The sequence below is a fragment of the Saccostrea cucullata genome, unplaced genomic scaffold (genome assembly GCF_032062105.1).
Source record: "Saccostrea cucullata isolate Sc308-1 unplaced genomic scaffold, CSIRO_AGI_Scuc_v1 ctg312, whole genome shotgun sequence".
Lineage (NCBI taxonomy): Eukaryota > Metazoa > Mollusca > Bivalvia > Ostreida > Ostreidae > Saccostrea > Saccostrea cuccullata.
In genome coordinates this window covers 935,001-953,303 of record NW_026929887.1, presented here as the reverse complement: position 1 = coordinate 953,303, position 18,303 = coordinate 935,001, and the positions used below count along the sequence as shown (strand labels likewise).

Genomic DNA, 18,303 nt, shown 5'->3' with positions numbered 1-18,303 from the left:
ATTTACTGTCTATGAAATAACAGGAGCAAACCACCAAATGATGCTCATATATTGTCAATGTTTCCCGCATTCTTTTAATATCAGTACAAAGAATCCTTGAAAAAGAAGTCTTTTTCTGTCCGAAAATCTTAAACGTATACTGGAGCATGGCAAATGGCTTGTCTTGGCAATGTTTTAGGGAGACCAGTACGCTCTGTTTATCCGTAATATGGAGGAAAAATTGTTAGGGAAGACCTATATGGATCATTTCTTCCTTTTTCGAATGAAAAACAGCTTCATCCAGTCTACATATTATGAAGTAATTTGCAATAATGCCATACCAGAGAATAAGTGGCAACTAAACCATTTTGTAGTCTTGCTACCAATTGAGCCAGAGAAGCACAATCATGAGGCTTCAGATGACTGGAAGGAAGTTGTATTGGAAGATGTCACTTCATCTCTTTTGGATTTGGAAAACAACATGGTAAAAAAATTTAACATCCTTTTTATGAAATTTAAAAGTAGAGTTACATCAATATCAGTTTAAAATAATTTGTCTTTTAAAGGAGTCGCCTGCGTGGCGCAGTGGTTAGAGCGTCTGCTCTAGAGTCGCGAAGTAAGGAGTTGATCCTTACATCGCGGGTTCAAATCCCACTGTGGGACGTGGAGACCGATCCTTCGGATGAGACCGTTTAAACCGAGGTCCCGTGTCGCAGTAGTTGCTGGCACGAAAAAGATCCATCCCTGCTCAATGGCCCTGACTGCCGAGTATAGGACAAAAATGAAATTTGCAGCTCTCCTTCAGCAAGTCGTGGCGTCTCCATATGAGTGAAAAATTCTTGAGAAGGTCCTTGATACGATATACAATCAATACAATCTTTTTTTGATGAGTTTATTTTCTTAGTGAAAGAAAAGGAAAGAAAGGGCCATTGGGTGTTTAGTGATATACGCCATTCAGTAACTGCATCGCGTGCAAAAGGTACTTTCAAATCCTGATATGGAATTGGTGGTCACAATTAAGAGTTTACTTCAACTTTAATGGTACATATATGTTTATAAATGTCCTGTAATATTTTCATTCAAAAAGGATAACATTTTTCTTTTTTTGCAGATCTCCGAGATGACAAGAGAAAATAGAGGTACTGTGAGCAATGAGCTCTCCAAATGAAACCCCTGCCTCCCATTTAGTCATAATGGCAATGTCCATGTTTTGCACTGGGAGACCCGAAATATCATTTTCATGGGTATTTGTCGTGAAGAGAATATGAAAAATATCAAAAATAATTCTTTATACGTCGTCGTTTATAGATTTTATTATCTAAACAGTATTAAGCAACATATTCAAGATTTTTTTTATAAAAAAAATATCTATTAGGCTAATAAGCTCATTTTTAAGTCAATTTTTCCATCCTAAATTATATTTATAGCATTTTGGTATCTTCGCATTTTAAGTTATAATTGCAGATAATAATTCTAATCCATGTTTGAATATTTATTCAAAAACAAACAAAAATAATTACCTAGCATTCTCTGTATCTGTTTATGAAAAATTTAGCAAAATCTTCAAAAGGTAACTTACAGGTAACCCAAAGACAGATTATTAAAATTAAAAATTCAATTACTTAGACCGCCTAACCTCAATGGCATGGTTAGATGCTCTGAGTTGTAAATAATGTGATGGAAATTTGTCACTTTTCCTTTTGTTTAAAAAAATTATGTAAAAGGAATATTTCATTTATAGAACCAAATTAAACTTTTCCATTCATGTAGAACAAGGTGGTATTTCATATGACTGACTGAGCAAAATCATTATGATTTGCCAATTATTGATTCTCCAAAGAAGAACGAAAATGTCATAAAGTTTCTTTCTCGTTTTTTAATTTTATAATACTGCCCAACATCTCTCCAAGACATTCAGTTAAGTTTTTAGGTTCACTTTTTAATGTTTAAGATGTACAATAACTGAAGTTATAACCGGTAGTCAGGATGAAGTAAAGTGTTCATCAAAGGCAGATTCATTCTGAGAGAATATTGCCTTTTTTAACTGGCCGACCGGATTACGACTGCTGTAAAGTGATTGGTCCCTTTATTACGGAAGTTGGGTGCATTGACTTCGTTTTTATGAATTATTTAACGTGTTAAGCGCAAAACGCAAAACCGTAGCATGCCTTTGAGAATATTACAAATGACAGATAAAATAGAAATATATGTTATGTGCACAATAATTATTGCACACTGAACGATACAAATAAGACTCAAGTTAAATTGATGCAAAGCATGAAATCGGCCGCAAAAGTATATTATTGTAGCATTTAAAAAAAATCTTCCCCAAAAAAATCAAAATATAAAAGAATTGCGCGCGCAATAAAGGATTGCATTATCACAATATTATCTGATTTAGAGACAGATGCAAAAGATTATCTAAAATTAAAAGTCTGAATGCTGGCAAAACTATCAGGGATCTTTGTCACGTGATAATGCCGATGCAGTATCAAAAGAAAAGTGAAGTGATAAAAAATAATTGTATCATTTTTTACTGTAGTGTATTCAAAACAAAAACCAATTCTTTTAAAAATATTTTACTATCTATTTGTCTAGAAATTTAAGGCACAGTTATTCATATCCGGAAACTTAATACTAGTGTTGGCAACGAGTACCCGGTTAACCGGTTAACCGTCGAACGTTGCGAGTATCGGTTAGTAAAACTGCTATTCGGTTACTCGGATTAATCTAATTCTACATAGTAAAGGCATAGAAAATTAATGATTTATAATTTATAAATGTATACTAACTTACACATTTCCCTAATTTTAGGTACTGTTAGACTTGATCTAGTGCATGTTTGTAGTGAATCAAATTGTTTTGATTAGTTTTCACAGTTTATATAATTGATAGCTTTGATTGCTTGGGGTATACAAATTTTGAAGGCCTGAGTTATATAATTACCTCATTTGATAATTTAACGAGATGCCGCCGCAGAAATAATAAGCTTGGGGTTGTAACAAAAAAACAGCTGATTCAAAATCTGTTAAATCACCTAAGCTTAAATTTTTCGGAAACTAGCGATTTACTGGACACTCCACATATTAACTATTAATTATGGAGTATGTAAATAATTATTCTCCTTGATTGCGACATATTTCGGGGGCTGAAAAAGAAAGTGTAAAATGGTGATTGACGATGACGTATTTATTTGTCTTCTTTGTGTGCCGAATTCCCTATTCATTTTCTTTATTTTAAATCGCAAATCTTTGACCATATCGTATGTGTGTATTGTAAATATAATGTCCCTATACAGTATATTTGTGCATTACTACTACCGATAAGTATAGAATAAGATGAATAATAGATATTGATAGTTTTACCAAAAATCATCCGAGTAACCGGGTACTCGATCGGAAGATGAAGCGAGTAACCGGTTACTAAAAATGGTCCGATTTGCCAACACTACTTAATACGTCTCGTTTCAATACCTTACGCATGCCAATGTTTGGGGAGCAGTTCTTGCAACAACTTTTTATGAATTCATTATCTGATGATAAATGATAGACAAATGAAATTTAAGGCACAGTTATTCATATCCGGAAACTTAATACGTCTCGTTTCAATATCTTACGCATGCCCATGTTTGGAGAGCAGTTCTTGCAACAACTTTTTTATAAATTCATTATCTGATGATAAATGATAGACCAATGAAACGTACTAACAACCATTAAGATTAAGCATTAAGTTATATTTTTAAAAACTTTTATTCATAACTTTTAGACTTGTTATCAATAAAAATTATTCCATCTACGCAATGAAAAAATAACGTCTCGTTTCCCGATGTGCACATTGTAACACACATTCTAACACAACTAGAAATAAGTTGGTCGCTGCTGCGACCGATAATAAAACTAGAGTGTCTGACGAGACTATAGCTCTAATGCTTTATACTTATACAGATGGAAAGGTAGCATTGAACTTGACACTTTGTAACATATACTATCAATCAAAAGAAACGCAACACCATTATTTTTTTAGGGTGAAAATTATATACGGGATATAAGTATGTACCAAAAAAGTAAGAGCATCTTTTACTTTGCTAAATCAGTTATTTAACTGTTGAACAATTTTCATTCCATTACCGGAAGTAGATTTTTAGCCCTCTTAACAGAAGTCAAAAATTTGCATTTTAATAAAATTTTTGACAATATTTTGGGTTTTCAAGATTTTGTAGCTGTTAATCAAAAGTATTGTACTAAAATCCCGAGAAAAAAATTCTTCTTTCTTTTCCGGATTTGATGCCTATTTGATTTCCTCAAACTGACTGAAAGCACGCATTTTCATTGCTATTGCTGGAAATTCTCAAAATAAAGGAAAAGGAGAGTTGCATATATGCAAGTACATTTGTATACACTACTTTACGACTTTTCGGGCTCGTGTGTTTCAAAAGCACGTATTACTAGTTCCTTGGCCGAAAGTCCAAGGGCTATATAGCTACTTCACTACGCCAAGTTAGAGAACATTTGATCTCACTATCTAAAAAGCAAGCAGTTAAAAATTCCCTAGAATTTATTTTGCTAAGATTAAGACATTGATAAACCTAATGCATAGTAGAAATCGGGTTGCATTTGTTGTACGTGGCGGACAAGCACGTTTTAATTGAATGTTAAGAAGGGGGATGTTGTAAGAGTTATGTGTTACATTTAAGGTTTAAAGATAACATTGAACACATGAAGGTAAAAAGTAAATTTACAAAAAATAATTCTTCATTTAAACGTGAAATGTTATCTTTAAACCTTAGAAAGTAGCACATAAGTATACGTAGATTTTTAGAAAAAGATCATTGGTTAAGTCTTTTTCTCGGGAAGATATATCGCAATCAGACTTACTCTGTAAGAAGAGTTAGTAGCAATTTGAAAGAAGTCTTTCAAAGAAATTTCAATTTTTAGTAACCAAGACAACTTTAAGTAACCAAGGCAACCTTTTCCATAAAAAGGGTAACAATATTATATGTTATTGTCGTAACATATTAACCCTATATACTTAGCATTTGCTTAGTTTGGTTACTTAATATCCAGAGGCAGAGTACTTGTAGGGTCACAAAACCTGCATTTCAACTTATCAGTAATATTCAGCAATAATCAGTAGTGCCTCTAACTCAAATGAAACCCCTGACCCTAGGTCCACACATTTCACAATTTCGGAAAAGGCACCCTTGCTTATCAGAAATGTTTGATTAATACCAAGGAGCATTTTCAAAGCATTTGCAGTATATGTGTAGACCCCCTCCCCCTTTTCATGGTAACCCCGACCCAGGAGCCTTGAAATTCACAAGTCTGGAAAAAGTGTCCTAGCTCATCATAGCTATATGAATAGTTCAACTGCATAAAAGCCAGGAGCAGAGAAAAAGATTTTCAAAGATGTTATGCATTTTCACTGTTTAAGTAGTAGTTACCCCATATCATACTGTTGGTTATGGTAGATACAGAGAAAAAGATTTTCAAAGATGTGATATGCATTTTCACTGTTTAATCATTCATATGTAAATCAGCTTAGGAGTCGGTCTCATGACTGGTTCGGCGTATTGAAACATTAAGTGTTTGGTTTCACAATTTTATATGATTTTACGAACGTCAATGGAATATAGGGTAAGTGATTTGTATACATACTTTTCAAATTTTGCTACAAATTTTGCCCTATACCTATCATTGAGCAGTACTTTGATTGTTAATTTATATACAGTGGGATTCCTCCTTAGGAACAGAACCACTGGGCCACGAAAGATAAAAATTAAACATATTTAGACCTGTTTAAAAAGTTTGATTTATGTAATTAAAAAAAAATAGAGAGTTTGGTTTCAATATATATGTTAAATTGATATGATAATTTTCTCGTTTTCAATCGTCAAAATTACATACTAGTAATTTTAATTTATTATCAACTTGGTTTAACTTAAATTTTTGTAAACCTGATACAAACTTTGCCGTGTACAGTGGTACGTAGATTGAAATGTTTGTTAGAGGTTATGTATATTTCAATTTAATGAAAATTAGATCTTTGATCGGCTAGTACAATGTACACTTGTTTTTACGTCAAGTATGTTCCGTGTTTCCTTTGCTGGTTATCAAAAGAACGATATATTGGAATCTAAAAATGTCACCCTGGTCAATTTTAAAAAGTTTAAAAAATCAAGCGATTTCTGAAGGGTTTTTTTTCTTCACTTTTAACTAAAGTTAAAGTATTAATAACCGTTTTAAACTGTTATTTATTAGAAAATACTGCATACAATTGAAAATTTTTTACTCCTTTTTACTCTCCTAAATTTGGTATAACAAGCCCGTATGATTGTTTCATTTAAAACGTTTTATAAATAGTTCTTTTGTTCCGACTCGATGGGCGGAGTAATAGAAAAGTGTGGGTTATGTACAGAAAACCCACACTTTTAACAAAAGAAATCACACCTAACTATGGTACAATCAATAGAACTCCGCCCTAACGCCAGAACTCATGACCCTGGGGCTATTGAAATTCACAATTTTGGAAGAGGCATTCTTGCTCATTATACCTATGTACTTTGATTGTTAATTTATATACCCAGGAACAGAAACGAAGATTTTAAAAGACTAAATTTGCGTTTTCACTATATAACACGCCGTAACACCGGAACCTCCGTTCCTAGGGACTAAAAATTCGTAATTTTGAAAGAGGCATAATTGTTCATAATAACTATGTTAGTTACATGTACTTTATTTAAGAAATAAAAAAAGCAAGTTTATAAACTTCAATGGGAATTGAAGTGCGTCGGTCACGTGATCAAATCCTGTGAAGGCTGAAGGCCTTCTCAGAAGATTTGATCACGTACCGACCCACTTCAATTCCCATTGAAGTTTATAAACTTGCTATTTATTACTAATATATACATTTGAGATGGACAATTAGATATTAAATTAGATATATTCGGATTTAAATATTGCACTAACCGGTCGCCGTAGATTTCCGTCAAAAGTACGCAAGGTGTAAATCGGCTTGAAAGGCGGTTACGCTTTGAATTCGTAAGGCTAAGAATTCTATTTTGGAAGGGAATATTTTGTTAAAGGCTACTTGTGATCAGTAATAGTTAACATATTCTTGTCTCGGAATATTTTTATTTGTAAAAATTTATAAATAATGTTGAAAAGACACAAGAAACATGTCCGAGGATTGACGATAAAAAGTTGAAGGAATTTCGGACGCTTGAAAGGAATTTATGAATCCGATGGATTGAGGTACTTGACCGAGCCAGTTAATATGCAATTAAGTATTAAATTTGATCAAAAGCATTTATTCTACGATTTTAGTAACTTAAAGCATGTTTATTATGTAGACACGGAGACACTGGCGACAATTTACATTGTTATGTCGATCGAGGTGTTTCTCAGCTGTTTGTGGCGTGATTGCAATGCTTTGATATTTTCAAATAGATTTACACATTTATCGTGAGTAGAATTTATTGAAAAAATATAGTTTCAGCCTATATCATGAAGATTTAACATAGAGTCTAACAAAAATGAGGATAAAAGTTAGAGACTGTGCAGCTTACAAAAGTGACATACAACTTGTAAACAAAGGATAGTTTCTACTGGTATATTCTCTATGTACACAGGTTAAATCGATCGCCAAAAAATGTATGAAGTACATGTTTACGTTGTAAATAAAACAATTATTTCGCTTGTTTATTTTGTTCATTTTTATTACACATGAAGACTATTGTAAAACAAGTCATTTTATATTTAAAAGTAAGGGTAGATATTATTGCGCCGTGTGATTCGGCCAAGTATTGACCTCTGACAAACTTCATACAGAATTGAAGATATTTTCGCTCTATATGTTTATATAATGGAAAGATACCACAAATGTATATATTTACTTTTAAAGCCTAGAAGCAGAGAAGACCCAAGAATTTGATATGCCTGAATCTGAAAGCTCATAAATTTGACACTAGTCCCATCAATCATAGTGATGCTACGGACCTAATAGTATCCTTATTTTAATGGCAAACCCTCAAATATACTGGCCAAAAATAAACAGTATTCAAAATATCGGGCAAAACATTTGGAAAATATTTATATCCCAAATAGGACGACTCGAAATACTCTACACAGAGACGAATGAGCTACATAAATGACACTGGCTATTTTGCATTTACTTTTGACTGGACATGTGTTGTAGGAGAAATGGTGGAACTGAATCCATTATTTTTAGATGTGCTGCTCTCAGCATCGACAAGTTCAAAAAAGTAACGAAGTGTGGTTCACTATAAAGAAATAATTCCAGAGTGTAGCGTTGTGCATGGGATCCTTATGAAAAGAAGATTCAAAGACATGTCCCGTACATGTATTCAGAGATTTATATCCCTGGCACTAGCAAATGAAAGGGTACACCAAAAGGTGAAAAATGTATTTCTTTGTTTTAATAAAGTATTCAATTTCAAAGTAAAGCAAGATTATTTTTAGATTAAATGAAGAAATATTGTAAGATGAATAATAATAATAACAAGAAATCTGTGAGCCAATGCTCAGTAGTAATACCCCCGCTCTGATGTAAATAAGCACTATCATGTTAATATACACAAGTTCAATTACAGGCAGAGAAAAATATGAAGTTGACATCAGATTCATATCAAAATTAATCCCACCATATGGCATGCCTCAACAAAGAGTGCAATAAAATTTCAAGCCTCTGCTATGAATAGCTAATGACAAAACTGCGACGATGATTTGTTATCGACCGCAGCAGCGGCCGATCCATTTGTAGTTGTGTTAGAAAGTGCACATGGGGAAATGAGATGTCATTTTTTTATTAGTTTAATAAAATAATTCTTAAATGATAGCACGTATAAAATCATGAGTAAAATATTTTAAAAATTTTAAATTAAGTTTTCATCATTGTTATCATGTTTCGATTACATTACCATTTCGCATCAGATTATTGATAATTTAATTAGGGTTAAATAAAAATAGTTTACAATAGGTAATCCCCATCCTTGGAGTGTGTAAGATACGAAAGGAAACCGTCATGATTTGCCGGATAAGAACGACGTGATGAAAGTGCATGGTGAATAAAAATTGAAAAATTGTTCAAGAAGTTAAATACTGTTTTGAATATGCTACAACTGCGATTCACACAAGGATTACTTTCTACATTTTGCACCGCGCCATGCAGCATAGCCTTTTGAATCCAAATGATTAGAAAATGCATTCTTTTATTAAATATTTATTCTACACCTCGATTGACAATGGTTTTCTTGGGGTGAAAATTTTCAATGTTACACTCAACTACATGTAATATTTATATATTAGACGTCATGTACGCAAAACGAAAGAATTAAGAAAGTGGATCGTAAGTTAAGTCTCTCGGTAAATAACAATTAAACATAGAAACAATGTTTTGAGAATAAACAGTTGAAATAGAAATAATATATAGTCTAAATAAATATTTCTAAAGATAAACCCCACTTGATTTTTCCAAGACGCATGGTCTGTAAAAATGGCCAGGGGTTCGGACTGGGGATAATTCCCCGAAAGGTATGGGTGAAACTGGAAAGGAATCATCTGCATCGTACTATTTTCTTTCGGGAATCATAATTTCAAATATTTAATGCAAAGCAAGATGTTATATAGTCAGTGTAATTTCTCTTATAAAACTGGTTATTTTATCGTAACTTCGTCACCATATTGCATGTCTCGGAGAAAAGCAACACGGACAGTTTTGTCTTGTAAATATTAATTTTCACTTGACTCCTGAACAATGTTACAATGTTGTCATGTTTGTTTAAAAAATAATTTTATTTAATTCCTTGATACTATCTTGAAACGCAGGTCGGTTTATTTTGTTAATTAATGGAGGAATAAATGTACGTTTACTCATGTTTTGACACTGAATTTAAAATTATCGATTGTAATCGTGAAATGAAATCCCCCTTTTAAAATTATAATATAAAGACATGCTTTTTCTTATTATCATTTATTTAATTATTTGATAGATTGATTATATTTATGGCATATTCCTTATGAATTAAAAAAGAACGCTTTGATTGCTTCTTTATTACGTTGGCACTAGGTGGAAGATGCGGTAGGCATCAAAAGCCTGAATGTTAATTCGATGGTCGATACGATCTTTAGACAACGTACACAAGATATACACAACGACAGAAAACTAAATGTCAATCAAATCAAAGTATCCAATCCCAGGCTTAATTTCAGATGATTGACAGGGGTTCTAAAACCAGGTAATTTTGAAGGAGATGCTTATTTCCTCCCCCTTTTAACGAGGCGGACCAAATATATGCGACACCAGTCCGAAAATCCATATCACGTATGGGACCAGCGGGCAGAAAATTCATATCAAACCGGAAGTAACATTTGTATTAAGTTTAAAAGTTGATTTACTTGATTTTATTTAAATATTCATGTAAAATAATTTTAAAGGCCTATTGACATTGGCGGTCTTATTTTTTTTCAGGTACCTAAAATTGGCCTTATTAGATTTTCAACGAAAGGTCATAAATAGGCACAAAACATACTTCAATGACCATATGTGTACCATATTTTAAAAATACAATGTATGATAAATAGAATACTACATACCAAAATCCATATCATGTGTCACATCAGTCCTCGGGCTGATTTGGGGCCACTCGGGCTGATATGACATATGGTATGGCTTTTATCTCTATAGAATTCCCAGGAAAATAATGGAATGGAAATTTTCTGCCAAATGTACACATATTCTTTGTCCTAAATATCTGTTTGATGAAATTCTGTGCAGCGGTTTAAGAGAAGCCGAGCTGATCAAACACACAAACAAGAACAGAACTGATTGATTACTGTCTAACGAGTCAAAACATTATTATGATACTCTTTCGCAACAAGTTGGGTACAATTAAGTAATCTCAACTGTACTAGGTGTTAAACTACAATTATTCAATAAAATCGACTGATAAACTACAGTGTAAGACTAAATATCTTTATAATTTTAATGATAGCATATTATCCGTATGCCAAGGCTCACGTTCTACGTTGCGTTAATCATATTTCTAATTTGGTAAACAAATATCATGTAACATTACAACTATAAAAATAAATGTAGTATAGCCAGATCTTTTAAAAAATGTTTAATTGCTCTCTCCCGACCTAGTGACTCAAAACTTTTTTTTTAAATTCCAGGACATATATTATAATAATAAAAGTAATTGAAAGCCTCTAAAGAGTGCATGCATGAATTCGAGTCGTGAATTAAGAAGCGCTCATGAATAACAAACTTAACTATTGAAGAATGGTACAATGATGCTAAAAACGAATCGGAATTGCATACATAAATAAATACAATGGAATGAAAACTGTGTGTTCCCTATTGGGATAGAAAACAAAAAATCTTGTAAACCTTAATTTTCTATTTTTCTGCGAAGAGATCTATAAATGTAGTCAAACGGTCATTAAAAATTAAAATTTCAATACATTCTAACAGTTCTATGGAGCCGTTGAATGTTTATTCTGTATGAAAACTGCGTCTGAGACAGGTTGGGCAAAGAAGACCCCCTATCCAAAGGACGTTAAAATGGCGGTATGCTTATGGTTAAAGATAACATTGTAATAACTTTTAATTAGAAATGATGTTATCTATTTCATTTCCCCATCCACAGTTAAACTAGACTGTGAATAGTAAGTTAAGCTGCAAGGCTTTATTTGACTTGTACTTGGATAGAAATCTAATAAAAAATATATGTGGCACGAGGAAATTACCCAAAACTGTCACAAAACTTAAGTAAAATCTTATTATAAAACAAGGATTCGTACCTAAAACAAAGTTTCGTCTTACTTTTTTTCTAGATAACTCAGTTTACCTTCGTAATGTGGATTACCATTTACGTGTTTTTCATTACAGATTTAGGTAAGAATATTTATATCCAACAATGGCAAGTATATAACGTGTGTAAATCTTTATATTCCTGTTTTTACAATATTACATGCGAAAAATTAGTTTTATAGTTTTTGTTGATGCGTAATTATGTTCAACTATAATTCTTCTCTTGAAATACATGTAAGCCATGATTTTATAAAGATCTTTTTTAATAAAATAAAGAATTAAATCTAACAAAAAAGTGTGCTTATATTACCTTGACTATATCCACACAAAAAATTTCAGACTTATTTTACTGTAATTAAATATTGTTTGTATTTAAACATTTCGAGAATAGAATCTTAAAAGAAATCACTTATTTTCGTCTGCACCATTGGTTTAGAGTACATGTAATTGACCTAACCTAATTGCATTAATTTTGTTCCCGAGTTTTATCGTTACAGATAGATTGCATGAAGATAGAATTGCACTGATAAAAAATTGTGAAAGCTGAGCTTAAAACTTTCCTTTTCAGGTCGGCGAGTGTTGGGTAAATCTTGTTCCGGAGATAGTTGTAATGAAGATTCGGTATGTTTGGACTACTGTCAGCATGATGGGGAGTGTAAAGTAACAGTTTCCGGAGACACATGGACCTCCGAGTGCATATGTACTGTCGGATTTACCGGAGAGACGTGTATCCAAAGTATCAACTCAATAATAGTGTTTTTAGACATAAGGCGTTAAAAAATTCATTCATTTGCTATTCTGTAAAGGAAAAAAATCTTTTGATCTTTCGGTAGGATTATTAGTTTTTTTCTTCAGTTACTGTAGTATCCATGAGAATGTAATTTTCTCTCTCTATCTTAATGCTAATTTCTGCACACATGTTTGCACTGCCCACGTAGACAGAAAACCGACATATATGCCGTGTCTTTTATTTGTTTGGTATAAATTATAAAGGGTAGCGGAAATTGACACAGACGTATTAATATAGGCTCACTATTGAAAATTTATACTAAATTACAATCCCTAGGTTAACTTATTCTTCGCACTTAACGTTATGAAATAAAATACATACTTTTTTAGATTTAGAGGAAATAATGCATTAATTGTTATTGATCTTTTCTATCATTATAGACAGATTGACAGATATATGGGAAATTAAAGTAGCCAACGACGAAACATTTTCAATTACCGAGGCTATGGAGTATGAAAAACGCGCTGTAGCCATGATACAGGACCATTTAAAACACGACTTTGAATTAAGACTTTCCGTGGTAAGTTTCGAGCATTTCTAGATGATTTAGTCTGGTACGATTTATAGAAAAAAATACTTCTAACGGCAAATAATTATTATTTGGTCCAGCATAGTTTCTTAGCTTAATTCGAGGATGCTGAATCCGAAAAAATATGCTGGCCTTCATGAAAATGGCGTTAAAGAGGTCAAAATGGTGATTCAAAATGGCGGACATACAATTTTTCTAGTTTTCTCTCAATATCGTTAAAAAAGGAGAAATAATGTGTGAATATCTTACTGAATGTAATACAAGTATAAAAATGATAATAGAATGCTAACATTATTAGTATAACTCAGAAAATTTAGTCGTTTTTACACTTAATTCGATTTTTTTCTGATTTATTTGTCTATTGTTTCTTTATTCTTCTTTGTTCAGGATTTTACATTTGCAAATATCCATACACTGCAAATTTGTATTTTTTCCTCTACATCTCACTATTCTACAATTGAATGATGGTGCAGCTGTAAGTTAAAAGTCAAATTGGCGATTCAAAATGGCGGATATTCCTTTTTTTCCAAATTATTTCTTAATGTCGTTTACATAGGAGAAATGATTTGTGAATATCTTACTGAGCGAGTACAATTAATCAATGTAAAATTCTTATAGAACACTAATATGAACACTTTAAAACGGAAAATTTAGTCGTTTAAATTTAAATGTGTTAATTAGCTAAAAACTCAAAATGACGTCAAATTCACTCGAATTTCGTAAGATACTAAACTGCTTAAATTTGAAAATAAATTACAGTTTGTTTTTTATATATAATTATAGTATATTGATTATAACATTAAATATGAACAAACAAAAAAAATCAGAAAAGATTCATTTTTTTCTGGAAATAGTTGAAACAAACTCGACTTAAGAGTTTCCAAATTTCCCCCCTCGTATTTGACCGTGTTCCAAAGCCTTTGAGTCCCCGTCCACCTAAAATCACTCCTGAATCCAGTCTTTATCAACTCGCATTTCTACCTCAACATCCCTCAGCACACCATCAAATATAACTGAGGAATTTTTTTTCCAATTTCATCGAATTTTTAGCACTTATAAGAACTTAGTATTATCCCCTAACATCTTCTATTCCAGCTTCATTTTATATGTTTCACTCTGTCTTCGGAATTTTAGTATTTTCAACACTCAAGTAAAACGGTGCCCTGTGTCAAGGATGACAACCCACTTGGCACGTAAAAGATCTTTTCTCTGGAGTTCGAAAAAGAGTAAGCTCACAGGGGGCCACCAGAGAAACCAAAATCCTCCAAAACCCGATTATTTAAACTGATAGTCCGCCGAAACATGGCTGAAAAATAGCCGACTCGGCGTTAAACAATATACAATTAATCAACACTCAAGGAACAATACATATATGTTCAAAAGTTAAAAGTCTATTTTGTTTTCCAAAACCTTATGCAAAATGAAGAAGAGGTACTGTGAGCAATTAGCTCATTAAATGATACCCCCGTCACCCATATGAATACACAGTGTCCATGTTTTGCTATGTGAAACCCAAAATATTTGTTGGATCAAAAAGTAAAAGAGGAGGTGCACAATGGCAATAGGTAATAAAGATTCTGTGAAAGTTTATCAAATTTCATTCAGTGGTACATGTATGAGACGAGTTGCGGATAAGAGACGAGTACCCCAAAGCGTAAAAGACGGACGGACGGACATACCGACTACTCTATACACTCCCGCTTTTCAATCGGGGGGGGGGGTATAAAAAAAATCTCTGATATTCAAGACATGTAGCTCTGTATTTCGTAACCGCGTATAGATTTGTTTTCTTTTAGGGAAGAAAGGTCATTCTATTAGCAAGAAAATTCTCAAACTTCATCATCTGGAATCACATTGTGTGCATATTTTGGTGAGAAAAGTTGTAAAATTATGCAATTTAATAGCGCCTGCGGATTTCTCGTGATTCCTATTACTTACAAGCTTTCGTACCAATAGGCCTAAGCCATTCTTGACTTCGATCTAGTCAACACTTCTCTTGACAACAAAATTTTCTTGAACACTCCAAGAACTTTACAAGGCAACTTGATCCACACTTCTTCGTTAGGATAGTGTAAAGTTGTATCAAGAATCAAGGGAGGATTGAACACAAACATTTTCTTCTTTCAGATTTTGTAAATTTCAAAATTTTAAAATTTATATACACTGTTCAATACAAAATTGGTGGAGGAGAACCGTTCACACTATGAAATATTTGAGAATGCAGTTGAATTTTTGACTGAGAATAACAAAATGCAAATGTAGGGACACAGAATCAGAGCTGGACAATCGAAAAAAATTATGGTTTACGTATATTATACTGATAATTCTTAATAAATATGTTTATGTTTGGATATTATAATATATTCAGATTTATATGATGTAACAATTAATAGCCCTCTAATTAAAAATCATACTAAGTTATGTTGCACTAGATCTTCCACATGAACATAAACATTTTTTTTCTACACTGGACTAAAATAAGATCAATAATTTCCAACAACTGATATGATTTAGCAACCCTCGAACTACAATGTTCACTCGCCTTAATGCTCGGTGAATACTGCTCTTGGGGTAGCTTAATTTTCATATTGTCCTCAAAACAGCAATTATTGTCTGATATTATTAACTTTTTATATGAAGAAGCATGATGCATGTATGACGAATAATAGGTGAAATGTCTTCGGAATTGTCGTCAAAAATTTATCTTAATAATAGAAGTAATTAAACAAAAATCCGTTTTATAAAAATCCTAAGTCATTAATGAAAATATCCATTAACTTTCATTACATATATATGTGAACATTAATTCATGAATAAAGAAAAACCTGTTATTTATTTTCTGCAAAACAAATTAGAATTAAGCAGTTTGGGTATTTTACGAAATCGAGTGTATAAAACGTCATTCGAATTGTCATTTTGAGCTAAAAAAAAACATTTCAAACTTAAACGACTAAATGTTCCGATTTAAAGTGATCATACTAGTGTTCTATTGGAATTTTACATACTTGTACATCGCTCAATAAGATATTCACAAAAAATCTTTTCTCCTATGTAAACGAAATTAAAAAATAATTTGAAAAAAAAGGAATATCCGCTATTTTGAATCGCCGTTTTGATTTTTAACTTACAGCTGCACCATCATTCAATTGTAGAATAGTGAGATGTAGAGAAAAAAATACAAATCTGCAGTGTATGAATATTTGCAAATGTAAAATCCTGAACAAAGAAGAAAGAAACAATAACAAATAAAAACAATAGACAAATTTTCAAATCAGAGAAAATTCGAATTAAGTGTAAAAACGGCTAAATTTTCAGAGTTAAACTAATAATGTTAGCATTTTATTATATTTTTAATAGTTTTATTACACTCAGTAAGACATTCACTCATTACTTCTCCATTTTGAACGACATTAAGAGAAAATTAGAAAAATTGGATTTCCGCCATTTTGAATCGCCATTTTGACCTCTTTAACGTCATTTTCATGAAGGCCAGCATATTTTTCCGGATTCAGCATACTCGAATTAGGTTAAAAAACTATGCTGGTCCAAATAATAATTATTTGCCGTTAGAAGTTATTTCCAGCCTTCTTTTTAAAAATCAGGACCAGACTAATTGACAAAAATACTACCTCCTACTTTTGTATTTTAAAGCTGAACACTTCTCATAAATAGGCACTGCCAGACGGGTATATAAACCGTTCGCTTTTGTTACACCCGATTGCACACTCGAAACTCGTGGTCGACATGTAGTACTCCTATCGTGGTCTTAGATTTTTTGCCTTTATTTCTTGTTTTTATGTGCATTTTCTGTTTGTAAATAATGTATTGACCTGTATTTTCCATGATACTTTTGTCCTGTTTTGGAAAAAATACGTAAAATTTTATAATTTCATCGATATTGAGTAGCACGCTTTGTAAGATGTACGTCTGCACTCGTCGGATCTCTATAGTAAAATACATTGAACTGACTAGCGATCTGCTCCTTATATACGAGTTGTAGGGAGAGCGTTGTAGAACGAGAAATATGGCGGACTATGCTTATTTACGAGTAGTGTTCAGCTTTAAGAACAATTATAACCAAAATAGTGTGAACACTATTAGAAAGTATTTGTCATAACATTCAATGAAAATATTCACACAACTCAAACATATTAAAATTGTTTCGAAGTAAAAAAAAAAATAAATAACTACACGTGATTGCAGAATTTGATACATGTACCTATTTCCTAATTTCGTTTATACTAGGTATCTCTCAATAATGTTCTGGACTTAGTTGCCACGGGTGTAGAAAAGGAAATGAAAGACAATGACGACCTTTTCCCATTTGTTGATGGTATAGTACATTTTTACTTCAGTACATAGTTAAGGATCGACTCTAAATAATTTAAGTGTAATATGTTCAGGCACCAAAATAATGTAAACGTACATGTACCCCATTGGCCGTGTATCCTATTTAGCGATTTTGGCGGATAGCATATCAAGTATATTGCTGTGTCTTGTAGTATACCTTTACATCTAGCTAGTCCATTCAAATAGGCTAAATCAAATCTATGCTTACTTGATGATCCAGAAGTCTCTGTCGAGACTGTAGCTCTACTGGCACATGACTGGTTTATACTTAAAACAAAGGAAGAGAAAAGTAGCAGTTGGGACTTGAAACTTTAAAACAGCAATAAGTAGAAAAATGATCCTTGCCACTCATCAAATTAAAAACTGATGCACAGAATTATGTATCTTAGTACAGTCTACTTGTGTGCCAAGTTATATTAAAATCAGATCAAAACTGTAGGAGGAGTAGCATTTTGATAGAATTTCATAGAAATTTCTATTTTTAGTAAGCGTTCGAGGGTTTTCTCGTAAGCATCAATTGCATCTTTAGGACCTGCAAATCAAAGACGTCTAGGTTGTTTTGTTCCATTCAAATGATATAATTTCAAAACGTGTTTGCAGATTTTATGCTTTTTATTTCAAGTTGCATAAATTGTTGTCTAAATGTCTCTTCCAAACTTGCATTTTTTCCTTTTGATTCAATGTATGATTATTATGTTGTTTGTTGTGGTTTTGAATGTCCATGCCATGGCAACACCGTTCATCGAAAGCAAAAAACCGATGCAGAGAATTATGTATCTTAGTGTAGTCTACTTGTGTGCCAAGTTATATTGAAATCAGACCAAAA

The 18,303-nt window shown here is 32.4% G+C and overlaps 1 protein-coding gene across 1 annotated transcript in view; it reads left to right on the top strand.

Annotated features, from left to right (window-relative positions):
- Positions 1–11,836: 11,836 nt before the first annotated feature.
- LOC134282427 (uncharacterized) overlaps positions 11,837–18,303 on the top strand; it is a 54,656-nt gene continuing 48,189 nt past the window's right edge. Inside the window, 4 exon segments of the mRNA XM_062764840.1 lie at positions 11,837–11,892; positions 12,377–12,544; positions 12,979–13,118; positions 17,373–17,460. Coding sequence (XP_062620824.1) covers positions 11,853–11,892; positions 12,377–12,544; positions 12,979–13,118; positions 17,373–17,460 — 436 coding nt within the window. The 5' untranslated portion in view covers positions 11,837–11,852.